Raw genomic sequence first — 27,694 nt, forward strand, 5'->3', positions numbered from 1 at the left:
TATAAATATAAAGTTTATTGTAATAATTTCGTAATTACTCTGCCATATTTACCAGTAAAAAATTAAATAGCATTTGAGTGATTTATGATCATTAAGAGTCAAGAGCACTCAACATATCAGAATCACTAACTTCCTCACCAAAATCTAGTAATTGCCTATTATCTGTAAGTGTGTTTATACTACCAGTATTTTCTTTATTCAGCCTTGAATGAGACATTTCTGCCAGCATAAGTTCAGCATCTGATAACTCATAACACTGAGGATCAAATGAATTTGCAAGGGTATTACCAAAATGTATATTTTCAAAATAAGGTGCCAGTTCATTTTTCTTTTGCTTAGCCACCACGTCACATGCATTTGGATTTGCATAATATGACTCCTCTGCCTCAATTCCAGCTTTAAAAAGTTCTATGTCATCAACCTCATCCCCATCTAGTGTGTCTTGAAAAAGTGCTGCTGGGAGGACCTCGTGTGGTAAGGAAAAATCTACAAACAAAAGAGAAGCAATTTTCTGTCATAAAGGATATCTTAAAGATATTCCAATGCCTAAAGCAAAATGGGTTTATTATCGAAAGAAAGGTAGGGGACTGAACTTGTCACTCACCAAGGTAAAGAAAACACTGAAAAGTAAATATATGCTAACAAAGGGGCAAAAAAATCATAAATGACAGTTCTGGCATAATGAGGTGCAATTTCAGTTGAAGATAACACCTGTGGGAAAAATTTTCAACATATTTCAGATATTAAAGCTAGTTCTGATAAACAACCACTTTGAGAATAAATAAATAAATAAATAAACACATTTTGAATGAAGATAATATAGTAGCTGCTGCCTTCATAAATATCTACAAAAAGGTTTTTCTTTGACAAGAAATAAAGCATATTTTAAAGCATATGAGGTGGATGAGAGGAAGATGTACTGGGGAGTTGGACAGGAGGTAGCTTTGTTGGTGCCATGGTCCCTATCTTCTTGCATAGCCCACTTAAAATTTGATAACAATGGTACCAGTGGCCTGGTCCCCCAATTTTTCTATCAAATTGCCCATGCACTACAGAAAAGTAGTAAGCCAAGTGTAATTGACCACTTCATTATGTTAGTACAAATTCTAAATGTCCCCCTATCAATTGCAATCAGCTAGAATTGCTATAATTTGGTTCTTTAATATGCAATTTTTCACTATATTTTTATACTCTAACATAGAAGGGTAAATTCAAAGCAATGTAAGCCTTTAATTTTGATCAGACTGTCTGTTGCAATATATTGTTTAATATTTCAAATAATGCCAAAAGAGGCAATATGATAAATCAAAGGGTGCTTTTTTTTTCAAATATTTGATTATATTAGGATGAAGAGATATCAATCCATTACATAGGCAGACATTCTGAATCTATTTACCAACTTACTTTGAGATCTATAGTTTAGTGCCCTGCACTCTGGATCATGACATTTCTGATAATAAACTCCCTTTTTAAGATCAGCAATGATCCTGAAAAAATTAAGTATACATGTACCAATAATAAAATGTAAAATAATCATTTATTTGATACACAAACACAATACTTAATGTAAAAGTTCAGAAACAAGGACTGCCTTCTGAGTGCATACATTTTTTATCACCAGCAAAAAAAAATTTGAAAATGGGACAATTTTACCAGTCTGTGATGTTAGCCACTAGTCCGATGCTTGTGGCCAGTAAAATTTCATGTGGACCAGATTTTTCCAGAATGTGTGAATTTAGTGGTACCAAATGTCCAATATATTTTTTAATGCTGATTAACTAATCATTATAAGGTATGGCTGTTATTGTGCTAAGGTGTTTTTTACCTGTTGAAATGCCTAGAAGGTTTTTTTTTTACCAATTAGCCTCATAGGTGTAGACAGCAATGGGTTTGAAGGGTAACTCAGTTACCACTGCAGGTAAAGTCACCAAAACCATGCAGTTATTGACAATGGCGGGAAGAACATCACATTGCCACATATTTTTAAAAACATCTTTTAATCTGATAATAAATGGTCTTGTTTATAAAGGTACACTGATAACTGCTCTTTGCTACATTTTTCTCAGCTTGTCAAAATTTTCTGCAGCTGCCCCCCCCCCAATCACCCTTGGATCTACCAGACAGACTTACATGATGTTATTGCTCCTATGTTGTCTCTGTACATTATCACACCATCTATACTTCCCTATATCATAAGTCAATGTTTCTCCTTGAGAGAAGTAGGCCCAGCGCCTGATGTAGCCTTGCAGCCCATCTCTCTTTATCACATTATTGCTTATGAAATTATCAACTTCTGGATAAGGTGAATGACTGTAACCTTCCACAGATTCCAGACCTGAAACAAAAATATTGATCTGATAGTTATGAAGTACATTTCTGAACATTTCACAACTGTGTATAACCAGTTCTCTTTTTGCCAAAAGGATTAAAGCTGCTACAAGAGACCACGGTGTTCCAGTATAGGTGGCCCTGCTCAATGTGAAAAGGTGCTCCACAGATTTAGTCACAGTTTATAATATTTTTATTCATATCAGTTTATGGTACAGTTAACTGAATAATTACTAAAAATAACTTTTTTCAGATAAAAATATTCATGGTTTATACCTTTTGTGAACTGAATGAACTATGAATGTCCCTGGGTATTAAAGCCCTGGTGAAGGTACAGAATCAGTGCATGTTACTTGGTCTTTTAGTCATATCTTTTCTTGCATTAACAGCCCTCTTATACCATGTTTGAACATGTATCCATTAAGTGTATACAAACCAGTTCATGAGCAGTCAAATGAAAAATTAACTAAAAAATTCAAACAGTCCCACCTTGTCAATTTGTACGTGTTCTTTCTATGTCAATACCTGAAGCAGGTATTGTTTGAGGTAAGAATACAAGCCCCATAGGATTTCTCTCTTTGGTGCAATGACGCACACATCTATTCCCTATTGATCTAGTTACTATGTCACTAAAGGCATTGAGTGTGATTGCACTGGATATTGACACCCACTGAGATAATCTAACTTCCTACATATTCTGAGAACTGATGGCTGAACAAGGCTTTATCCTGTTTTTCAAACTGAATACATTGGTTACAAATCAAATATTATGACTTTGAGACATAAAGGATGTTGAAGTCAGAACGCAGAAGCTATTTTCTTTTTTTTTTGGCTCTGTTTAGTTACTGCTGTCTGTAACTGTGATGCAAATGAAAAATTTCTTGATATGACGTATGTTCACAGAGGGACTGCAAAATACAGTTTTGTGGCATATTCATGTCCTTACTTTGTAGCAAACAAATAAAAAGAAAAAAGAGTGCAACAGTGCCTTTGTCACTTAAGCTTTTCTCTCAAAAGTAAAGACTACTGCAGTTGTAATTCAGTTATGCACACAACAAGTTTTATTATTTGCACATCAATATTAGGAAAATATAATAAGACGGTTGGAATAAGTAGATCCCCAAAATTACACTCTTGCACATAATTTTGGACTAAAAAATGCATTTAATTTAATTTTTACCTATTGGTGATTAAAAAAACTTTTCTACTTAAGAATTACTTGATGTAAAGGAGTTAGTAAGGCCTTGCAGGCCCGTAGCCAGCAATTTCAAAAGGGGGGTTCTTTTTCTGAAAAAGTGGACCTGTTTCCATAAAAACTTCATTGCCTAGATCAAATTTTGCCCAGAGTGGACCTTTTCCCAGCAAAGGGGGCAGTTCTTTCGAACCCCCCGAACCCCCCCTGGCTACGGGCCTGTCTTGTGTTTTAAACAAAAATCATGCTACATTTACAACAACATATAGCCATAATTCATAAGATCTAAAACAAATCTACTTACATTTCCCAAAACAATTAAAAGTGATAGAAGTCAAGCAATTTGACAATTCCAAAATGCCAGTTTGGTTAAAGTAAGAAAGCATGTTTATATGGATAACAGAAAATAGTAAATCTTGGATAAATATAATTTTGAAATAATGACAGAATCTGTAATTATTGTGACAACTAAGATTTTTTAACCTTGTTTACAAACCTTTGTAATCTGCACTTGGCTCTCTTTGCCTGGATCGTGATACTGGGCAAGCAGTATCCTCACAGTTGAGGATTTTTACCTGGTTGGAAAACCTTAAAAAAAGAGAAAAAAAAAAACATTTTTCCAACAAAACTGTAACACATATACAGTAACACAGAAATAAAATAATAATTAAAAAAACTCATTATTTCTGGTGGACTGAGATATTTGTGAGTCTTTACTAACTCCTTTACATCACAGTAATTCAAACGATCACATCACTATTTACTGGTACTGTTGCAATGTTTATATTTTAACTTTAAAAAGTTAACAAAAAGCTTCATTCATAACTGAAGCACAAAGCAGAGGAACATTGGTTACCCAACATTGTTTATCAGTGAATCCAAGAACAATTCATATGATGGCACATCACTGTTTGCAAGATGAGGCTTGTACTGATTTCTTTTAGAAATCTTCAGAGGGTTGTTCTTCATATATTTACTGGAAAGATACAGCCTGAAGTTCCTGTTCTTAGTGTAAACAGCTAAAATAACAAATACAAGGAATAAGTTTAAAAATTCAGAAAAAAATCTGATACTTGTGTCTGATACTTGTGGTAAAAGATGGTGACTTAATAAAAACAACCTAAACAACCTAGTCATTTTGCCATGACTGGTTTTAAATTATATCATTTTGCTATAATGGAATGTTTAAAACTTGCAAAGTATGGATACAAAGCATTTTCAAATAAAATGTACACTGGCACATTTCATCTCATGGCAAAGATATGAAATATGTTAACTGGGAAAATTTAATTTTAGCCAACTATGATTTACAATTTTTAAAGAAAATTGCTACATAAATACTGGAGTTACACTCAAGATAGAGAAAAATATTGCTCTTAACCGAAGATTCAAATTTTCTTTTTATTTTTTTATACTAGTCTGAACTGCAAAAAATGCAGTTTGTCATTTATAGATAAAATACTTACCCAAATCACAAAACAAAACTCTGTTTTCATGTTTATCCAGCACCAGTAAATTGAACAATTCCTCTTTACATATGCCAAGTTTTTTAGAGTCCTGTACAGAACATTCACTGTGCAAATGACTTGAAGCAGCTTCAACACATCTTTCATCATCATTAAAAATTGTTGAGAGACTGCTTTCTTTGGTTCTCTCTAACCCTTTCTGAGGAGATTTTCTTGGTAATAACCTGTTATCACAGATGACATCTGCTGGTTTTCCAGGTAAGTTAATGTCATCAACTGTAAGATCTGTAGACTTCCCAGGTATTGAGCTGTCACTTGGAGCCCGGTGTGACACCTTTCCAGGATACTTTACAGAATATTCACTCCCCCCAACAGCAATATATGAACTTATTGTATGACCATCACATGAAACCAGTGGATCCATTTTTTGCTTTTTGTAAACTTCTTTTATCTCTGAATGACCAGCATTAGTTTGATCACCGTCTTGCGTATTTTGGTATAAGTCAGTTGTTGTCTTAGGAGCATCACTGATCATATATGACTGTTTTTCATTGCTTTCTGCACACATGTCTATTAACTTCTTACAAATTTTACGCACAAAATGCCCTTGAATAATAAAAAAAAAAACACCTTATAAAGTAAAATCTCTTAATGCACAGTTTTCAGTAAACATTTGCAGCTCAATATTCAGCCCATGGTTACAGAAAAATCAATCCACAACAAAATTTTTAACTTTATATAATGTTTTGATAAAAATTTGATAACATTCAACAATTTCTACCTTTTAAGATCTGTATAATAAAGCAACAACAAATACATCAGATACATATATTTTGAATATATGCTTCTTTAATTACTTCTTGGTGTTTAATTATTTAACCTTAAATAATTTAAGAATTCAATATCAAGAAAGGACATGTGAAATCATACAAAACATTGAATATGTACATAAAACTTTGTAAAAAAAAAAGAAGAAGACAGAAATAAAGAAAGAATTAGCACCTGCATGGACATTATTTCTGAAGACAGCACCTGGGAGTTGGAAAATCAAATGGGAGCTGAACTTTTCTGTGGTGCTGAAAAAAGAAAAGATTTATGTTACAATAAGCTACAATATAAGAATATACCAGTACTTCACAGATTTAAAAGCAAATCTGATAAAACTTTTATTTTACAATATGTTTCTTTAAAAAAACATTTTATAATATTAAATAAAATCATATGTTCTTTAAAAATAATTTCTTTGCATTATAATGGTAAGTCAAACATGGCTGCTGTATATATATTTATATGTACTTTATGTATATGTTACTCAAAATTCAAGTTTATCCCAGGCAAAAGTCTAAAGTTCTTCATATACAATACATTCAACATGGTATCACCTGGCATCTAGATCAAGCACCATACTTCTGTCACAGTATACACCAAACATAGTGTCCAAATGAAAGCACACAAACTGAAAGGAAACACAAGTAAACGAAATTATATGAAAGATATAAAAGTATACTATCCTTGATAGTTAATATTATACATACAGAATATCTAAATATACCAGTAAGTGGTCTGGAGGGCCAAGAGGGACACTGATAGGTTAATTGGTCAATGATTACAACTCAGCGTTACAACATCAGTGCACGACCAGTTAGTCCTAGGGAAGGCTCATGAGTAGAACCGTAAATTAGATGGTAAGAAAATATTTAGCTGAAAACTAAAAACTGTGGAATGATTAATTCCACAATCCATGTATAACTACCGGACTAATGAACTTTTTTAAGAAGGAACTCTTGTATTTCCATCATTCCTCCTATTAATTACTATAAAGATAATGAGACAATCAGTTGAGATAGTATAAGTTAATGTTCTAAATCTACATGTACCCCTGGCCCTAGTATCTGTCAATATCTGATTTTTTTACAAAAATAAATACTTTCTTCGGGAACAGATTTAAAAGTCTGTATGCAAAGAATGTGGTGATGTTTTAAGTATCTTTTACAAATTGAGTCAGTGTCCTAAAATGGTACTTTAAAATTCTCATTCTACCTTGATAAAGCTGTCCACCATTACATCTCCATCCTTTGAAGGATTCAACCTTTTGTTGAATTCCAAATCAAAGTACAGCTTACACACTGCTCCTAAAATATTACAAATAAGACTGATCTGAGGTAAGCGGTGCTCATATTTATAACATAGGAAAACAAAAAAAAAGTCCAATTACATGCAATACTCCCTTAAAGTCACACTGAAAAATGAAGTGTACAAAGTGAGACATCATGAGAATAGGCAATCAATCAAGCAATCCATTATAGGCCCATTCTTAGCATAAAGGGTTCTAAAGAACCACCCTTAGAGCAGGAAAATGTCTACTCTGAATAAAAAATGTTCTACTGATACATTCTGTGCCATTTCTCAATTTGGGTCAACTAAAAAGGAAAAAGGTCCATTATTCCCCAATAAGAATCCCCCTTTAAAACTGCTGGCTACAAGCCTGCATAAAAATAGACAAACCTTCAGGTATGATCTCGTAGTGCAGCCTCTTTGATTCTGGCAGCTGCCTACAAAATTGAATAGTCTTATTTAACAATAATAATAATAATAATAATAATAATAATAATAATAATAATAATAAATAAATAAATAAACCCAGGTGTTAACAATTACCACTTATCTTTTAAAGTAAAAAGAGCAAACTATTCCTATTCTTTCAGCTTGAGAAAAAAAAAAAGGAAGCAAGTTCAATCATAATAAAGTTTTATCAATATATTCACCTGTAATAGTGCCAGAAATGGTGATAGCTTGCTGTCAAATACATTCTTTTTCCTTGTGCTCCATGATTTAAAAGCTCACTTTCATAGGCAAAAACATGAAGATCCTGCAATTAATAAATTAAGCATACCCAAACAAATACGATGATGCATAATTATATCATGTAATATCTGATACAACAATTCTCAACACATTTTTTAAATTCTTTTTTAAGATATTGGGTAAAATGAACATGTGTACCATTACAGCATGAAAGTAAAAATTCTTTGTTCAGCAATACCAGTACCTTGTATTGTATGTGACAGTTACTGAGACAGATGAATCTTGATCAGCACTAACAACAGTAAATTAACTTCATTTATAGAATTCCTCATTTGTTCAACTTGGTTTGTTAACCAATACTTACCTGTGGATCCCTCTTAGCAAACTGAAAGGCATCTTTCTGTGAGAAGAACACAGTCCATTGTGAAGGTGGTCCCTTTAAACTGGAAGTTGTCAGTTAACAGTTATAAAAATCATTATCTTCACACACTAATAAAACAGCACTGGGTAATGTGTAGCAGCAAACAAAACTCTTACTGTATATGGCAAATCATGATGCCATGACCCCATTTATCAACTGCATGGTGTAATAAGTAGAAAAAATGCTGTTGAATATGAGATGAGATTTGCTACCATGGTTCAAGTTTATTCTGTCCCCATAGAGAAAGGCTAATTAAAAATATGGTTATTAAAATAGCCCAAAGTCTCAAGGCTCAGCATAATATCGAACAAGATTTCGTGGAATTTAGAGGAGAGAGGGGTGAGAAATAATGACAAGACTAGAAAGTGCTGTGTGACAACATACACATGTATTACTATACTAGTAAGCTGACAAAATTAATCCATGGGTTTTTTCTGGTTCTTTCCTTTATCAACTTATAGTCTTTTGCACAATAGTATATTTTCACCATGTTTTGCGTGTTACCACTGATCTCTAAGATGACATTTCCAGCACATAGTCTTCATCCTTGTTGCTAAAAGGTTATCACCACCACACATGGATTCTTGTCTGTTTTTCAGTCTTGAATGATCACATGCAATACAGACAGTCTTGTTTTAGACTACCTTTAGACTATCGTGGATAATTTCTATAGAATACTATGATGATAATAATCATCATCAAGAAATGGTAACCTTTCTGTTTATATCACTGTGCTTCAATATATATTACCTTATTTTATAAGGACTTGGTATTGTCAACTTCCGAATTTCTTCTTCGTGTTTCTCAAGTTTCTGTGCCCATTTCTGTCTAAAATAGAAATAAATGCCTGTCAGATCAGGGCAGACAGGAGCGGTCTTCTGGGTCTTCCGACAGACAGTCAAAATTTTTAAGTTTTCACTGATGGTCATCTAATTTTTTCTGTCACAAAAGGGTCAAATATGGAGGATGGATCAACAAAGGTAAAAGACCATGATTTTAACCATTCCCAATCCTACACTCTGCAAATAACTGATTTAGAATGGATAGAATTGGAGAGTGTGTGCATGAATCCCATGCTCCTATTGACGATTTTGATATATATACAGAGAGAGAGAAAGAGCTGAATTCTGACAGACAGAAGTAACGACAGACTTATGAATTATAATTTATAATTTCAATAAAGTTAGTTAAACTTGTGTGAGACCCAGGCTTGCTGTGCATCTTCTCTGAGACTAGTTTAATTGACCTAGGACTAGAGTAGGGCCGATGTGTCGGTCTTACGAGCTACTTAAGGGAAAGTACCCTAAGGTAAGGTAAGGCCGAAAACTGTGTCTGAGGCATTCATATGTTTGACTACGGGGTATCATAGCGTTACGTGCTTACGATTCTGACTCACTACATGTTATCAGGTACCTGGATTTTACTCCTTGTGAAATTGACTTCTTGCTATAAAATGAACCAGTGGTTATAACTGCAGTCTTCTCGATGTTTTCTGCTTGCTTCGATTCCATTTTAATTTCCCTCCTTCAGTCGTCGTCGCTTAGTATCGCATAAATGTTCTTCCGCAATTTTGTATGCACAGTCGCCATCTTTTGACAATTTCTCATACTATCTGCTCCACTGGCTGTTTTCGCTATGTTTAATTTAGAAATTGAAGATGATAACGTATGGATTACAAAATTGTAAGGGATGATATAATGTTGGAAGGTGGATGCATAATCAGTAAATGGACAATAACAATTTCAAAAGAAGCTATAGATTACTTGCTGAAAAATAACACGAAAAGCTTTACAGCAATTACAGTAATTATGCTAAATGCAGGGGACGATTAATGGGGTTTTAAAATACTTTGATCCGTTTATGGTAGTTGTACCCAACAATTCAGCATTTATATCAATCTGTGGTTTGCTACATGTTACATAGGCTACGCTATTTTATGGCCCCCGCAAACGGCATTTTTCCTTCTCTTTCATTCTTTTTATTTACTCATTTATTGAGATGAAATAAAGTATATTTAGTTCGAATTAGCAAAATTTTAGAATTTCATTGGTGAGATTTTTTTAAAGATTTGCATATACACAAACATCTATCATAAAATGCGTTAATTCAGAAAAACATGCATGTACTTTGAGTACTTTGGGGTCCGCGATAGAGATCTCATTGTGTTAGTTGTGACGCTTGTTGGCTTCGCGCAATCACCTTCATTATAACAGGTACGTCAAGCTGCACATGACGAGAATCGGCGAGAGACAGCAGGAGTGAGTTTGAGTTCAGAGCGGGTGCAATGCTGTGGTGCTGTTCTGAAATGTAGCCTGAAATCGCCAGTCAAAATGTCGTCGAAGCCTCACAGAGAGGAGAAAAAGAGTTCCAAGAATGTCAGGATTACTTCCAAGTGTTTTGCTCTTATTTTAAAAGAAGTATCAGTCTCGTCACTAAACGAAACGAGTTCGTCAACTTCTTCGCAGACTTCTGCTTCGGCTGCGGGCTCTACCAGCATCACGATCAGCGACCTAGGGTCGGAGGAGAAAACCAGGCGCAAAGAAAGCGGTATTGGGATATTTGAAGATTTTCAACACAAAAACAGCAGTTGTTACTGGAATCCTCAACTTGGAGAGGTTGTTGGAAGCTTACGTTATATAGGCATACTTCAGCCACACGTTCTGCTTGTGGGTGGAAAAGATGTTGATCTGGAAGGTCTCAGTGTAGCTTGGTCTCGAAGGTTGTTGAAGCCACCCCAGGGATTTGCTCTTGTTGGACTAGGTATGTATATATATTTCTTGATGCTTTGTTAGATTGTGTCCTTATGAGGGGTGCAATCATCTTTACATTGCACAATGTTTCCAGAATTTATTATACGTACCCCCCATCACACAAACACACACACAAACGCACACACACACTACTGGAAGACATACCACTGTCAATGTAGATGTACCCAGATGCAACCTATGTTTTTTATTTGAGAAATGCTTTTGCATAACTACTAGACCTTGACTGTAATAACTCGTTGAAACATTAAAAGCACATTTTAGGCTGTAGGTAACTGATCACTAATTACTTACTGAATACCATTACTGCCTTCCTCCATAAGAATTATAATCCTTTAGATAATATATTTGCACTGTCTTACACTTATCAAATTAGTTAGGTTTAAAATAACTGAAATAAGGATTGTTTGTCCTGCTTGACATATAAAGTTGTTCAATTGAATGCACTGTGAATAGCCCACTGATGCCCAAATTGTTATCACTCTGTACTGTAAGTTGAAAAGAGTTGTTGATCCTATACGAAACACTACTCTGCATACATACCTGTCTAAACTTCTGATAAAAAAATCCTTTCAAAGGTTCTCTATGCTGGTAACTGGGTCACACAATGTCATGTTTGCAGGAAGCTTGATATTACATTTGCAATATAAAATTGCGTTATTTCATTTACCAATAATTCTTTTTTTTTATTTACTCAATTTCATTTAAATGTATGGTCTGTTTTACCAAAGAAACTATTCACAGAAATCTGGTCAGTGATAGAACTTTCTCATACAGGTAGACCATATTGTTAAATCATATGTTTGCATAATAAGGATGTCTGGAGGTTGATGAAGAGTGGTTTGGCCAGTTATGTAATAGATCTTTATCACTCTCTGTCTACCCCACCCATACACTTTCAGTGAAGAGCATTTTGAATCTCAGCTTATATGCTGTGACTGTAAGTGTTCTTGGAGAATGAATTCCCTTGCATTTGACCTTTCTTCCTTTTAGTTGCTGAAATGTAAAGCATACAACACAAGTCTGGTAATGGATGCCTTTTCAATTCCTGTAGAAAAGAAGAGTTGAATTGGTATTGGGAATATAAAAAATGCAGAGTGCATCTGCTTAGTTTCAGTTTTCTTTTATCAGTTGATATTTTGTATATGGATTCTTTATCACTTCTAACTTAAAATGAAACCTATACTTAATTTACCTTACAAATTTACGGACAGTTTTTGCTGATTTAGCCCAGCATCCAGGAGACCTATGTTATAATTATCGCACTATTCATAACAGCTGTTCACTGCTTATGGTCTCTTTAATAATGAACCAGGTTTATGTTTTCTATTATTTTAAGACTGTGAGAAGTATGCACAAGTAGATGTGTGGATAAGACAAGTGATGTCATATAAGTTTATAGAAACTAGGTGAGAAAACAGCTTGGCCAAATTGTTATGCAGTTTCTAAGCTGCCACGAGTCCCTGCAGCCACAAGCACACAATAGATTGTCACCTTGCATTTAAGCCTTTCTCATTATGTTTGCAATATAAATTTTGGCTCAGCAATACAATGCCGAGGTGAACCTGTACAAATCTAATCAAGTCTTTGATTACCACCACAGCTTTATTTAAAAAGAAATAAACTCGTATTTCCTGCTTATTCATCGATTACCAGGGTCAGTTAGAAGTGTCCCCCCAACCACTTGAAAAGAGGGAGTATCTATGCGTGTTTCAGCACCTTTAAACTGGTATGAATTATTAAGTTTTCATCATAGTTTCAGTATTGATTACCAAACTAGAAATCCTGCTATTTAATGTTGTTTATAAAGAGTAGTATTACAGCCAATAGATGATGTATGGGTAGTATGCAGTGTAAACATAAATCTGATACTCTTACATATATAGACAGAATTGGTGGTCTTGTATAGTGAAAATCTCACAATTTCTTATCAGAGTGAAATCCACTGCTGACTTTATCTGGGTGGAGGGGTGCTAGTGATGTTCATTTATGGTCCTAGCAGTATATTATCCATTCTAAACTTGAAGCATTCAATTTTATGGATCATGCCTTCCATGCTCTGAATCTCTTTCTTTCAATGCACATAGCTCAGTGCAGTTTTTATAGCTGCTTGGAATTAAAAGAAAACGAAGTCTTTAGCTTCTTCATAAAGAGGAATGTAAATTGAATATTGCACTGGCTATGCCAGTAAAGCTTGAAGTTGCCTTTTCGTTGTGATTAAACAAACTTGAGAAGAAATTGATTGGGCACTAAGGACTTCACCTGAATATTTTAAGACCACAGAGTGGACATCTGATTAGCAGTAGAAGATTGATGAAAGCAGTTGAGTTTTATGCACAAATTAATGGTGTAATAGAGTGCATTGTGGCTACTTGCGATTTTGCTTAAAATAGTACTTTTCTGGTATAATATACACAGTTGACCAAGTATCTTGTCATCTCTACCCAAATATGAGAGAATACTTGTAATACATGCCCCTTACCTGTTATCATCTATTTAGTAGCAGCACATCCCTCTTGTCAGATGACTTGTCATACAACTTATCTTACAGGTGATCTATAAAATTACCACAATTAAATCTTGATAACACTGGTACCACAGAGTTTATGAAGGCAGACATTGATTATGTAAAGAAAATGTTAGAGTTTTTTTATTTCACAAAATGTCTGTATGCATGTGGTTTTAACAGGCTTATCATGCTGCCCTGTGGTAATTAGGAAAATGCCTCCAGATGGTTACAATAGTGTGGAAAAAGGTGTGGAACATAGTGCATATCTTTTCAAAATGTCCTCAGGATAGACACCAGTAATGTACAGGGATGTTGAGACATAATTGCTTGTAATACCAAATTAGAATAAACCATGCATGGCAAACATGAGATCCTTTGATGTGTTAATGGGCGTGAAAGAAACTCTCACATATACTTGAGTTTTATGAACATTGAGAGCCTGTTTCCAGTGGAGATAGGTCAGCCTGTCTATCTCAGCAGGCTAGAACCCAATCTAAAGACAGGTATATCTTAGTTAATGATGAGTGGGACAACAAAGGGAATACTTTGGCTTTCTGTTGTTGGAAATCATTGAGATTAAAGATACTAATTTGATTTGACCCATTCCACTACAAACAGACCGTGAGATCATTTTGTTATTTTTTTTTATATGTAAAATATGATTATCATTATTATTTGTTTCACAGAAAAGCAAATTGGGAAAGTAGTACATATCCATTATGCAACATGTCATGGACATTTAAAATCTTAAAATGTTCTTGTTGCCCAATGCATGTTAAAAGATTACCGAGTTAGTAGGTAGATGCTACAAACACTTTTTATTAACAAGTCCACCTACAGATTCTAAAATTTCTTTAACATCATGTTTGAGTTTAAAGAGTGCAATCTACTGGTTTCATGTGTAACATGAGAGCAGTGGTCATATTACATTAAAGCAGTCTTTATATACCACATAGGTCAGTGTATTTTGTTGGCTATCTGACCATTCAGGTGGAGTTATTTTAATCCCTTTTTTCTCAATCTTTTTAATTTGCTTTTCTTCTAATATTTAATAATCTTGTCAAAATGAGCATATTTCATATCATTTGAAAGAACTTATTCGTCAAACTGAAATACTGAAATAATTTTTCTGATATTTTATATTATGTGGCTGTTGCACAGTATGTTGAAATTAAACCTTCAAAGTTTGTTTTTAATAATGCCAACCAGCATACATAAACTGTATTTGCTCTTAATCATCAGTTATTCTCCCTTTATCTCAGGTGAGATCCCAGGTATAGAGATGCAGACCATCTCCCAGACCCACTTCACACCTCTACCTGAGGCCCTCTGTGCTGCTGTGGCAGACTTGAATGCTAACAAGGTAAGACTTACATCACTAAGACCCTATAAACAAAGCCAAGAGAAGTTGATTGTATTACTTCATGCAAATCAACCACAAGGTGTTGCCACTGCCTCTTGACTAACTGCAATCAATCTAATTGATAAGAGTAGATTTTAAGAATGCAAACTTTGTTAGTTAATACATTTTATATGTGACAATATATATATACTAGTATGGAAAGTGTACTGCATTGTCTGCTAGTCATCTTAAGTAGATTCAGAAACCAAGTCTGTTTTATCTTTGTCAGAACTGCCCATTAAAAAAAGTTTTCAAGAATTGGGCTATGGAACAAAGAATTTAGGGTAGTATGGTTTGTAACAGGTGTTACCTTAATCCCTTTCTGATGTAAATGTACCACATAACAAGTATGAATGCATTTTGCACTGAATTCACTCTTCTTAAATTCCAAACTGATTTTGACCTAAATGTATCATCACTAAGAGATTTTCAACATGCATGACACTCAGTTTGATTTGTTTGACATTGATGTTATATATGTAAACTTGGTAAAAATCTTATTTAAAGCAAACATGAGACTGGAGGGATGGCATATAAAGCTTGTTAAACTGAAGGTTAAAATAATACCATGGACTTTAAATCGCACTTGCATAGAAGGATAGTTAAAATTGACCATAATATCTCTTTTATTATGGTATTTTTATGTTATGTATTTACAAATGAAAGAACTAAGTTTAGCTTCCATGTAAAATAACATTTTTTTAATTCTGGCAATTAAACTAAAAGTAGGATAACTTTGTTTTTATTTGAACAGAGGAATTAAAGGGATAATAACTCTTCGTTTTGGCCAAAAAAACAAAGAATTTTCCTGTAGTAAACAACAATATTCCCATACTTACCAATGGTTAATGAATCCATTCAAAGTTAGTCCCTGTTTTTTTTTCTAAAAAGTTTGTTTTTCTCTTAAGAGATTATAACAGTATAGCCATCAATGGAGGTCACGTGGTCTTATGACAAGCTCAGATATCAGAAATTGAATAATAGCTATAACTGCCATTTTTGTGGTACAACAGAATATATTATATTTCTATGAGTTGTTCACAATGTTTTTATTGTGAAATATAGATCTCACACGAAGAGTTATTATCCCTTTAATGACTGATAAACCTGAGAGTAATTTCTGATTTCAGGAGTTAGCAGACATGAGCAATATCTTGGGTAAGCTGCAGGACACATACAGCGGGGTTGAGCTTCCCTCCAATGGCATCATATATGACACTCTGGGTGTCTTGATCAAGGAAAAGAAACTGCTCCACACAGGTACGTAGTATAGTGGTTGAAATTGAAATCTGGTGCTTTATGTCTCTTGTCTGTGTTGCTGTATGAAAAAAAAAAAAGCTGCGCTGCATCTAGAAATACTGTGAAAATTGGTAGTTTAGATGAGTTAAGATCTGTTGACTGTTCTCAGAGGGACATTAGTGTGTGCTGATATTTCTTGTGCCTTTTGAACTTGTGGCTCCTCCATAATTTCATTCTTGAGACTAAGATCTACATCTGAACCTACACCTCGTTGACGTCCAGTTGACTCTTTCACCTTCTCTTATTGAAACAAACTTAATTTGTACACTCCACAACTTGTGTTCACCACTAATGAGACTTGTCCAGAATAAAGGGAGAAAAGTGAACACATATGTTCATTTGTCTATTATCACTTGCACACAACACTACATTAACATCATCAGCTTTTTGCTTGTTCTGGAGACTGTGTTATGCATTTAAACAGTTTTTCATTATCGAAATGGTTGTTTTTAGTTATCAAACAGTTTGTGTGCCTGAGGTTAAAGCCTGTTGTCTGGTTATTTTTTTCGAAATTTCATGTTGTTGAGCATGTGCACACCTTAGGGTTTTAGTTAATTTGAGACAGGGACTGAGAAAATTTTGTCTGTACCTATATTTCTTTTTGTTTCTATTACTTCTTACTTCGTGGTTGCTAATTAGATAAATTTTACAGGCACAGTTCACTACTTTGATATTTTTTTATATATTTTTAATTTTATTAGAACCCCCCCCCCTCCCCTAAAAAATTAAAAAGAAGAAAAAAATCACTAAGAAATGAAAGGTGCCTCAAGTTTATACTCAATGGTTGCATGCATTTTAGATTTAATTTCTGATAACTTACTATTTCCTTTCTTCATTATTTTTGGCAATTTTTATTCTGTCAACTGCAAGAATGATTTGGTTAGGTCAGTACTGATTTATTCAGAAAATAGTGGCCTCATATGGAGCTAGTTTGGATAATTTACATGACGTCTCCCAATTTAGCTCGGAAAATACTCTCTAGTGGGGGCTATCAGTTTGAGTTTAATAAAGAAAACATAGCCTGGGATTTGAAGGTTAATTTTGCAGATTAGTTCATGGCAGATGTTCATTTGTGACTCAGTGATGTGGCAGTGATAGAAAGATGTGCTTCCTTTAAAGTGAAATATATATGTTGGAACATTGCCAGCTGATATTTGCAGCAGAATTACTGAAATGGCACGTAGGTTGCTTGTGTATATGCATACTGAAGCAAAATTGCTTGAGTGGTATTTTAACCTAAAATATGTTGGAATGTAGTCTGCTGATTTACTTGCTTAAATTAATGAATTGTCACGCACATTGTTTTCTGTGCATTATCAGAGAGAGAGAGAAAGAGAGAGAGATTGTCCTAAGAGCATTTCATTTAAAGTAAAGTTAAAATGAGCATTTGGACATCACCTGCTGCCTAATATTGTAATACTTGAAATATGACTGAGATGCCATTTTGGTTACTTTCTGTGTTTTTGTTGAAAATTGACTGAAATATCATATTGATTTCTCTGTTTGCCTTCTAAAGAAATGCTATTGCTCTGGTCATATATTTCTTTAGGGTGACTCTGCTAACAATCTTATTTTGTGGCATAGTTGATTATATTGTTAATTAAACATACCTGTAACAGGTATAGTGTATTTTCCCTAAGATAATACTCATTAATCATCATGTAACAACAGTTTAGGAGATCTGTCACAGACAAAGTATATCCCATACAAGCATCTGTTGTATAATTACATGGTATGGACAAATTTGGAGTGGGCAAATATTCTCATGTTGACACTAGATAGTAGTCATACTAGGACTATGACATGTTTTGTTCAGTTATTGACCAGATTATCTAGTATCTGATTAATCACAGGCGTAATATTAGACAGCTTATAAAAGTATTTTGTTCCATAATTGCCTTAATTATCTAGAGCCTTTTTGGTTGTGGTTGGCTTAATTGGAGCTAGCTCTGTAAGTCTGTAATTCCCTCTCTGCGATGTAAAACTACACTGACAACTCCCTGGTGTGACCAAGTTCCATTGGGTTTAACTTTTATATGGTCCTGGCAGGTGTCATGGAGGACAGTCTGTAATGCAAAGGGAGTTCACACTGCAGGTAATATTTATAAGTATAGGTCAAAGCACAGGTGCTGTTAAAAAAAACTTTTTTTTTACCACAGGGTAGAGGACAGAGTACATCTTGTGGACTTTTCCTTTTCATCTATGGTATATATTGATATTGTTTGATTATTTGTCTTGGCGGTGATTTTGAAATATTTAACAAGTTGAATTTGGGGGGTAAATGGAAGTTGTTTCAATTTTTGGTTTTGATACAAAGTTAGTTGTGTAATGGAGACATATGAACTTAGTTTTTTAGTGCTGATAAAAATATTGATTTTTACACCATATTTTTACATCAGGATTATCAACTGGTGAAGTAGGTGATAATTGGATTATGAATCTCCATTGACACAATAAACTTTCACACTCAATTCTTTTCATTACTCCAAGACAAATGTGCATTTTAGGTCTTGATACTTATTATGTCATTGTGTGGAATGTTGTAGAAACAGTAGGACATATTTTTGCTGAAAATCACACTGATTAAAAAACAAAAGGAAAGTTGTTTGGCATGAAATTAGTCTTCTTGGCCTCAGCGGTTGACTTTGTCCCATAAATGGTTAAGATTTGAGAAGCAGCTGTGGCTTAGTGAGAGGAGGACATAAATCAGCTGCTGTCCCAGCTTTGAATGTAATGCGATGCTCTTGACAAGTTGACATGCAGTCAGTGGAGGAGATTGTGTTAAGGCCTTCATTTTTGTCTCAACTAACACATTCAGTTTGCTGTGTCCCACCAACTAGTGCTGCCTTTGGCCCCATTCAGAATGAGAAGAGCCGAGTGCAAGCTAGGCCATGACCTAAATATGATGGACCTACATGAAAGGAAGGCTGCTTAATCCCGTAATGATCTCTCCGCCTCTCATACGGCTCCCCACGTGTCGTCCCTAGACCGGTTGAATTGACCCGAGATTTAATTACTGTGCCCCTGCAGGACACGTGGAGAGGCGTTTAAGAGGCAGAGAGACCATTACAGGATTAAGCAGTTTTCCTTTCATGGAGGTCCGCCTAATTTAGGTCGTGGCCTAGCTATCACTTGGCTCTTCTCATTCTGAATGGTCCATTTGTCTGCCACAGCAGATCAGCCATAGCATGACAAAATGCAAACAATGCTCCCAATTTGAATGGATTTTTTTTTGTTCTGTTTCCAAGAAATCATGACTGTGTGAAATAACACCTCTATGAATAGGTGATATTTGAGAGAAGATGCTTTGGGGAATGTTTTGATAAATGCTTTTAAAACAACATTTGTGTAAGATAAAAAAAAAAGATATTTCACTTCAACTTTGAGTACTAGATCATCTTTATTTAGGCTTTTAATTAAGGTCCATCTAGATGGTAAATAAAATCAAAATTTTAATTTTTTTTTTCATTAATTACCCCCTGAATTGTAGCCTGAGGCAAGATTCCATTAGTGCAAAAATATCTTGTGAATATGCATCACAGATGAAAAACCACTATGTTTCTGTAAAAAGTCTTCTTTTTCATCATATATCTGCTTGCTTCAAAAAATGACAATGTCTAATTTACATTCCAATATTCTCATTTCATCTTTACTTGTGAAAATATTGAAATGTTATTAAATTTGAATGCAGTGAACTAAAAAACTGAAATTATTATATTTCCAGGCACTGGCTACTTTGTTGTAACTCCCGACATGTATGATGTTCCTCTCAATATCACTGTACAAGAACCAATGGCACACATTGGAACAGGAGTAACAGAAAACGAGCTGGCCAAGTTATCTCCACTTCTTTGTTCCATGTCTCCCATGCAAACCATGATTCTCCCTATAGTCACCACTCCAAGTAAAGTTCAAGTGAAAACTAAGTCATGTCAGACCAATTTTGAGAAGGAGGTACGACACCTGAGGAAATTAGAGAGAAGCCAGTCTATGAGAGAGAAACAAAGTAGATTGAACACTGCGGCTGATAAAGAAAATTTTAGTCGAACTCTCTCTCTAAGATACAAAGAGGATAAAGCACAGACTTTGTTTAAGGAAATGAATGAAAATGTGAACTTCTTAAATAATGAGAAGGACAAAGAAAAACAAGGTAATTTATTTTGGAAAATTACATTAGTGGTATCAGTGTCTTGCTGTTTTATTGTAAAAAATATCTGCATGAATAATTCATACAAAATGTAATTTTCAGAATCATTTTTGTATTTAAAAACGTGGTCTTGTAAAGTGTTTGATAATCTATCAATTTATCCTGATTTTAATTTTTTAATTTGTTGAATAAAATTTTAAAAAGAAGTAATTTGAAGCTTAGAAAGAAGATAGTAGGTGATTGCACATTTTGCTGTAGCATCTTAAAATTTTGAGATCCATGCATCACATTTTAGTCTGCAATGATCTGTTGAATTTTGAATTGACAAATTGTTTTTGTTTTTGTCTTCTTTAGCAGATAAACCATCCTTTCTCACAAAGTTGTGGAATAAATGCAAGCAGAAGAAACCAGAGTCCTCCAAAGAGGTTGAACATGCCACATTTTCTGCCCAATTTCCTCCACCTGAGTGGCAATGGTACCAACAGCATAAAAATGGGAGCAACAACAGAGAGCACTACAACCAAGACAACCATAAGGCTCGACAACATTACATGGAAAACCATAGGAAAGAGCATAATGACAGCTATAAGACAGAGCACCAGTATGTGGGAAAACACCCAAGAGAGCAATATGATATGAGGAACAAAACATGGCATCATGGCATTAAAAGTCAAGTTACAGAGAACTCTAAGAATGTGCACCAGTCTTCTCTGATACCCAAAGCCCACACCTGGCACCACTTTCAGAGTGCAATTAAAGACCTGGATCAACATCATCACAAGGGGCAACCCCCAAACAGTCGACCCCAGTGTGATAGAAGTATGTCCTTAGATCATAGAAATCTCAGGAATAATGAAAATGGTTTACCAACAAAACAAGAAGCCCTTAATGAAAATCCTTCCAATCTAGAAGGCAATCAGAGACATGTTACAAGATCAAAACACCAAAGAAGACATAAAAAATGCAGTAAGACTTCACATATGTTGAATAAATCACGCGAGTCTTTAGTCAGAAAGAGACAAACATTGAGCAAATCTAAGCATAGAAATCATAGAGAGAAATCATATGACCACAAAGCATCACCACATATGAGGAAAGAAGAACTGGGTAGATATTCCAGCACAGATGAAGAAAACCCAGATACTTCCAATGCCTACAAGTTCAGAAATCCTCATCTGATGTATCAGCAGTCTTGGGGCATGGGCCTCAAACAAAGTGAAACTGAATCTGAAAGTGGCAGTGATCTTGAAAAATGTAGCACAGTGAAGGAGTGCCCCACCAGGGCAGTACCACCTAGTGTAAAATATAGGGGAGAAAATTCAGGGCCACACATGAAGAATTATGATAGGAATCTTGCAGATTTGCCTGGAAGGTTCCCTGTACGGTACACCCCACGAGCTTTGACAGGAGACACATTGGAAGAAGATGATCAAGTTATGTGGTCTTCTGATGAAGAGGTGGACCAAGTTGGACAATATGTTACTGAGAGTGCTCCACAATTTCATAATCACGAAATGAAAGCTAAATATTTGGGTTATCTGCCGCATAAACGTACTGGCCATACAACCTCAAAGGACAATGGTGTGAATTGTATTGGACTGCAAGTTATTCCACCTAGTGAAGCAGATAAAGATCAACAATTGAGAAAAAGCATCACAAATTCTCAACATCAATCAAATAGAAAAAATGAAGAATCCAAGGATTGTCACATTAGACAGGAATTAGTTAATTTACAATTGGGGAGAGAAAATGCACATGGTGACCACAGGACCTCTCAGAAATTTATGGGCAATGGGAATCTGAGAAACAGAAACCATGACGTAGATATGGCTCTCAGAAACCATAAAAATACTGGACATTTGAATTGTAGTCCAAATTCCACACAGGGGGATAGTGGATTCAGCTCTCCAATGTCACACTCTTCTCCACAAAGTAAAAAAGAAAGTAGTAACGCTGCACAACTTCAAAATGGTGTCCAACGCAAAATTGTTACATGTAGCAAAACACAAGGACAACAGCAGTGGTCTGTTTGTAGTGGCAAAAATGAAGGGAAGGTTTCACCATCAGTAGGCATATTTAAGGACAGTAGTCTAAGGCACCATGGCAACCAGGCAAGGCACCATGGCAACAAAGGCAATCTCAATGACAATGGAAATGAAGTGCAGGACAGCAGATCAAAACACCATAAACGAATTGTAGAAGGAAGTGAAACCAACTGCCACAGAAGAGTGCAATTTCAGAATGGATTTGCAGTGAAAGGAACTTGAACTTGGGGTCAGATATTCATGTTGACAATGTACAGAATATGAAGTAGGGTCTACCATAATAACTTTCTGAATTCAAACAGTATGAATAACTGCATAAATTTCCAGTTTATGATCAATAATAACTTCCAAAGATTGAAAAATACTGCGTAGCAAATTAGTTCATCCCCAAAACTTTAATTTCATGATTTGTTGAATGCTTTTAATTAAAAAACATTATAGTGTTGGGTAATAAGTGACTTTTCATATTTTTATGTGTATGAAGATACAGCAAAAATAACCACCACTCTACCTGAAGTTCTAAACCAACATGGTGCTAAGAATTGTTTTTAAATATCCGAAATTTTGACTGTTTGTTTTCATTATGGACGTAATATCTGAAATTCATTTTAAATTATTCATTGCTCTGAATGACATGTTTACATTCAGTATTTAAATATAGGGTCTTTTGTCAGCTGTAAAAGAGATTCTTGTATCTTTTTCTTTGATGATGATAATAGAAATTGTTGAATAACTAAACCCCTTAACAGTTACTATTTTTTTTTCATTTATTTATATTTGGTGGGGGGGGGGGGGGGGGGGAGAGAAAGTGCAAATAATGGTTTTACTTGCTTTCGAGGTGGTATTGCTTTATGTGAAGTACAGATCTTGGATATACGCCTTAAAGAATAGGGTTTCTTTTGCAACTTGATCTATAAAGATTATTTAATTTACAACTTTTGATCCACATTTTTACTAAGTGCTTATTAATTTATCTGAAATGTTGAACTTCTTCATTAAAAGCTGCTGTTTTTGAATTTGCCCAAATGGGTGGTATATTTTATAATTGTCAGCAGAGTATATGGAAAAAAACTTGTCTGCTTAACAGACATCATACATTTTAGTGTCTTGATATAGAATACTCGTACACTTTTACATTTTCTTTATAAGTGAGAAGAGATTTCTCAGTTCTGCTATCTAGTTTGAGGTCAAAAACTGTGTTGCTTGTGGAATTAATACCACTGAGGAAAATGTAGTGATTCCCAAAGGCATCTCAGTTTATCAATTGCCCAATAACATTTCTTTCACGTTTTCCCCACAAGAAGTCTTTGATACTAGTGTCATGTCATATATTGCTATTTGCATTTGACTTATAAGACTGCAAATGATATTATGTTAGTGTGAAGCATGTCTTATGAGAGTATGTGCACCTGTGCACATTCTAACTTCTTCTATCAGCAGGTATCAGATAAGATGAATAACCTATATATTGAATAGTCTTTATAGACCCAACTATTGTATGCAATTTTATTGTGAAACATGGACAACTTTCCCTCAATACAAGGTTTTTCTTTTCCTTTTCCAGAGGGGTCATTTCATGTCGAATCTCATTTTATTAAAAAAATGTAAACATACAGGCCTTTTCTACTTTCTTTTTCATTTAAATAAAGAAGTGGACAATAAGAATTAAGTGCATTTTGTTTTCATTTTCTCAACCATTAAAGAAAATATACATCTGTTTACATCAACATAATTGTAACAATACCATGAATAAAAATATATAAAAAACATATATAATAATAATAAACACTTTTTAATGAAGTAGCTATCCTGAATAATTTTCTAGCCTAAAAATAGTAATTGTAGACAGCGCTATTTACATTTTCATATTATCAGTCCTTGCTTCAACTAGTCCGGTTGTCATGATTTTTAGTGAAAAAACGCAAGCACCAAAATACGCACAATCTGCATCTGCAGGTATAGGAATGAGTATATATTTAGTGAAAGGAGCCAACACTGCTACCTAAAGTGCACTAATATAACCATGGGTGATGCAAAATATACCAAAGGTAATTATGAACAGTAGGGGCTGTCTACTTTAGTTGTGAAAATGCACAAAAATTGTAGAAATGCCTTTTTAAAATACATAATGATAAATATCTTTTCCTTTTCATAGTCTGTTACATGAAAGTGATTGCTTTTCTAATATTGCACTCAACATCTTTAAATATGCAGATTTTAAGGCACTTGCTAAATGTAGATAATTGTTATATTTATATGTGAGTTACTTACAAATAAACCTGCATTGTTTGTATTCTGGAATGGACAAACTAGAACAGGCTACTGTGAAGTTTGAATATCATTCATTTATATATTCCATAATCATTCATTTACATATTCCACATAATCCATCCCTTTGTAACATGAATATTTTTCATTTGTTTCTGATCCCACTAGTTCATTGCCTCCAGACAACAACAACAGAGACAAGTCCAGAGACAGGCTAAGCAGGCACACAGGCAACAGTCCTCTGCATCATCCCGCCGCTTATGGTGGTGATCATCCACGTACACCCTGGAAAAATATGAGGAACAATCAGTCCCCAACAGGTGGTAAACTACCAGATGTCACTGGTAAGACTTCCTTCAAACTGGCATTGTTTAATTTGCTATTATTGCTTCTCACTACTTATGATGGAGTTCAATGGCTTCAGCGATTGACTGGCAAATTTTGCTTTATAATGTTGCTGAGAACATTTTTCTAGATGAAGTGGAATACAAATGCAAATACATTTTTTATAACTAGGATTTTTGAAAACTGAAAACTGATTCCATGAGTATTTCTTTAAATATAACATATATGTGAGCCTCTTAACCAAGTAATATGCAGTAAAAGCAAGAACAATAGAGCAGCATAACCAAATGGAAGTGGACTCTCTGGTAATCAGTTACTTGTCCTATTTTTCAACATGGCACATGAGTTCAGCAAGTTTTATTTCATAAGTAATTTGCGAGTGTTAAATATTTGGAGTGGTATAAACCCCAAATGTCCCAAAATAAATTGCTTTTGGGTCAGCGAACATCATATTCCTTGCCACTATGCAACGATTTCAACACTTAGACTACAGTAAAAACTTAATGGGTCTTGAAAATTTTGTTGGAGGATGATTCTCTGCCAACATAATTTTTTTACTTGGAAAATTTTGTCAAACTTGAAAATGGGCCTCTTGATAATTTCAAAAAGTTTTTCACCTAATATTGTCATGTCAGATTAATGCATTTTAAAATATCAATTCATTTTTAAGTGACGAAATTTTCAAGTTTTTATGGTAGGTCTTTTTTTTTTTGCCTGAGTTGGCCAGCCAATAGGAGCAGTCAAATTGACGACTTCTCTCTTGAGACCTTGGCTGTTACTATCTTAGGAAAGCTAGGAGAGTCCTAGTGAGTACTTCTCAGACGTTAAGCCATTTCTTCAAAAACGTCAAGGTCAAATTAGCCTTATTACTAGCTATGTAGGCCTTTCGGTTGGTTAGAAGGTTTAAATTGTTCTTAAAGGTCATAGAGTTTTTACTGATGACTCTGCCACATTTAGTGTGGTTAGTGGTCTTCAACGTTTATTAATTTAGACTTATTTAAACAAAATCTAAAAACATTAATTACACTTAAAATTTTGGAAATGGTTTGAAACAATATTGAGGGACACCTTATAGACTGAGGGGCCTTAGATAATCCAGATGCACCCAATTCAAAATGTCAATCCTCCCCTCACCCACAAGTCAAAATAATTATATATATAAAACTTTCATGAAGTTCTTTAAGCCATAACAAGGTAAATGCTTACACACTAGTTGGTTGTTGTTGGTATCCTTGCGGGTAAGCACCAGGTGGTGGACCTTGGTTCCACCCAGCAGGTGGTGGCTGGTAGGGCCCTGGCTGGTAAGCACCTGGTGGTGGTGGTGGTTGTTGTGGTGGGTATGGACCAGGAGGGTACCCACCTCCAGGCTGCTGTGGGTATGGACCAGGTGGGTAGCCAGCAGGTGGTTGCTGTTGATATGGTGGATAGGCACCACCTGGGGCACCATAATTTGCCATTTTGACAAATTACTTTTACTGTAAATAACGAATGTTATGTCATATGAAATTTTCAATTTTACATATAAAGCAATCCATATCAAACTTATTATCACTTTCCTAAAATGACTCTTTGAAAAGCTAGTGTATATTATACTGCTGATATAAATTTCAAGTATTACAATACTATAAAACAATATAAGATTGTTACCACACATCAAAATTCTATGAAAAAAGTAGCTATAACAGCTGTAAGGTTAACCTTGCTTTATTGGTTATTGCAAACTTCCTGTAATTTCATTGCATGACAAAGATTGATATTTTTCATTGTAAAACGGTAAAACGATTGACTCCTTATTGATTATATATTTGATGTACACAGGGACGCTCTTTGCTGATATACCCATTACTATATACCTGGCAATGTGAGAAAATTACGCAACAGCCTCAAACTCGAGTCGAAGTCAAATGTTCAGTAAAATATTCAAATGTAACATATGGTTTTGTTCTTGTGGACTAACAGAGAAGTACCTTAATTCACAAATCATCTACCACGCATTTACCAAAAGCAGGAACATTTAAGTTTATAATATATAAGGAACAAGGACAAAAAACTAAACCCGGAAGTATACGTGAAGGCATTGAATTTCACGATCTTTGTGACATACATCCCATACTATAGCTTCATACTAATACAGATAATGACCACGCTGGACTGTTACCTTGATTGGTTAATAAACCGGGTAAATCTAACTTAAAACCACACAAACAACTCCAGAGTGCCATACTAGTCTAAATAAACAAAAAAACAAAAAAAGTAAAATTTCATAAAATCGCCATAGACCCCTTAGAGACAAAAAAAAAAAAGCTGAGCGTGACAATCGGTATGAAAATAGCAGTAACTATTTCATCGCGAATAAAATTAAAATATAAATAACTATGTATAGAAACGCTTACCTTCTTCTGTTTTGAACGGCGCTGTACTGGCAGATCTAACGAAACGGAATCCCGGTGATAACAGCCTGACGAAGTGTCACATGCTTTTGTTTACTCACGTGATCATGCACCCAATCTTTAACCGCTGGTTTCGTTTTGCAATTTACAAATGCCATATTTAGCCATTTGCAACAATTCCCTGTACGTTTCATATCCTTCCTCCGCATCTTTACTTTTTATTATTATTATTATTATTATTATTATTATTATTATTATTATTATTATTAACATCTGTTGTTGCCCTTTGTAATCACGGGATATTTATAT

General features: G+C 34.6%; 3 protein-coding genes across 7 annotated transcripts; 1 reads left to right on the top strand and 2 right to left on the bottom strand.

Moving 5' to 3' along the window:
• On the bottom strand, positions 1-13,543 carry LOC106166308 (DNA-directed primase/polymerase protein-like). Of its 2 annotated transcripts, none has more exons than XM_087006592.1 (15): positions 13,463-13,543; positions 9,626-9,845; positions 8,963-9,040; positions 8,156-8,234; positions 7,752-7,855; positions 7,492-7,538; positions 7,027-7,118; positions 6,369-6,442; positions 5,989-6,062; positions 4,987-5,592; positions 4,377-4,539; positions 4,017-4,108; positions 2,131-2,335; positions 1,405-1,487; positions 1-486 (listed from the first exon to the last, which is right to left on the bottom strand). In XM_087006592.1, the coding sequence occupies exons 2-15, from the start codon at positions 9,721-9,723 to the stop codon at positions 92-94; spliced, it is 2,190 nt and encodes a 729-aa protein (XP_086862718.1). In that variant the 5' UTR covers positions 9,724-9,845; positions 13,463-13,543; the 3' UTR covers positions 1-91. The 2 variants fall into 2 exon arrangements, with proteins under 2 accessions (XP_086862718.1, XP_086862717.1); XM_087006591.1 differs by lacking the exon at positions 13,463-13,543 and adding an exon at positions 11,524-12,097.
• LOC106162715 (uncharacterized) lies at positions 10,430-24,047 on the top strand. 2 transcript variants are annotated; one of them, XM_013540106.3, is made up of 5 exons: positions 10,430-10,972; positions 14,752-14,852; positions 16,022-16,151; positions 19,915-20,340; positions 20,695-24,047. In XM_013540106.3, exons 1-5 carry the CDS (start codon positions 10,543-10,545, stop codon positions 22,602-22,604), a joined length of 2,997 nt encoding a protein of 998 aa, XP_013395560.2. In that variant the 5' UTR covers positions 10,430-10,542; the 3' UTR covers positions 22,605-24,047. The 2 variants fall into 2 exon arrangements, with proteins under 2 accessions (XP_013395560.2, XP_013395558.2); XM_013540104.3 differs by having other exon boundaries at positions 10,431-10,972; positions 20,692-24,047.
• LOC106162717 (uncharacterized) lies at positions 23,875-27,531 on the bottom strand. Of its 3 annotated transcripts, none has more exons than XM_013540108.2 (3): positions 27,389-27,531; positions 26,202-26,470; positions 23,875-24,935 (listed from the first exon to the last, which is right to left on the bottom strand). In XM_013540108.2, the coding sequence occupies exons 2-3, from the start codon at positions 26,450-26,452 to the stop codon at positions 24,815-24,817; spliced, it is 372 nt and encodes a 123-aa protein (XP_013395562.1). In that variant the 5' UTR covers positions 26,453-26,470; positions 27,389-27,531; the 3' UTR covers positions 23,875-24,814. The 3 variants fall into 3 exon arrangements, with proteins under 3 accessions (XP_013395562.1, XP_086862723.1, XP_086862722.1); XM_087006597.1 differs by lacking the exon at positions 27,389-27,531 and adding an exon at positions 27,154-27,175; XM_087006596.1 differs by lacking the exon at positions 27,389-27,531 and adding an exon at positions 26,849-27,022.
• Between the last annotated feature and the right edge of the window lie 163 nt (positions 27,532-27,694).

The sequence above is a fragment of the Lingula anatina genome, chromosome 2 (genome assembly GCF_051362555.1).
Source record: "Lingula anatina isolate TDL-2025a chromosome 2, LinAna3.0, whole genome shotgun sequence".
Taxonomy (NCBI): Eukaryota; Metazoa; Brachiopoda; class Lingulata; order Lingulida; family Lingulidae; genus Lingula; species Lingula anatina.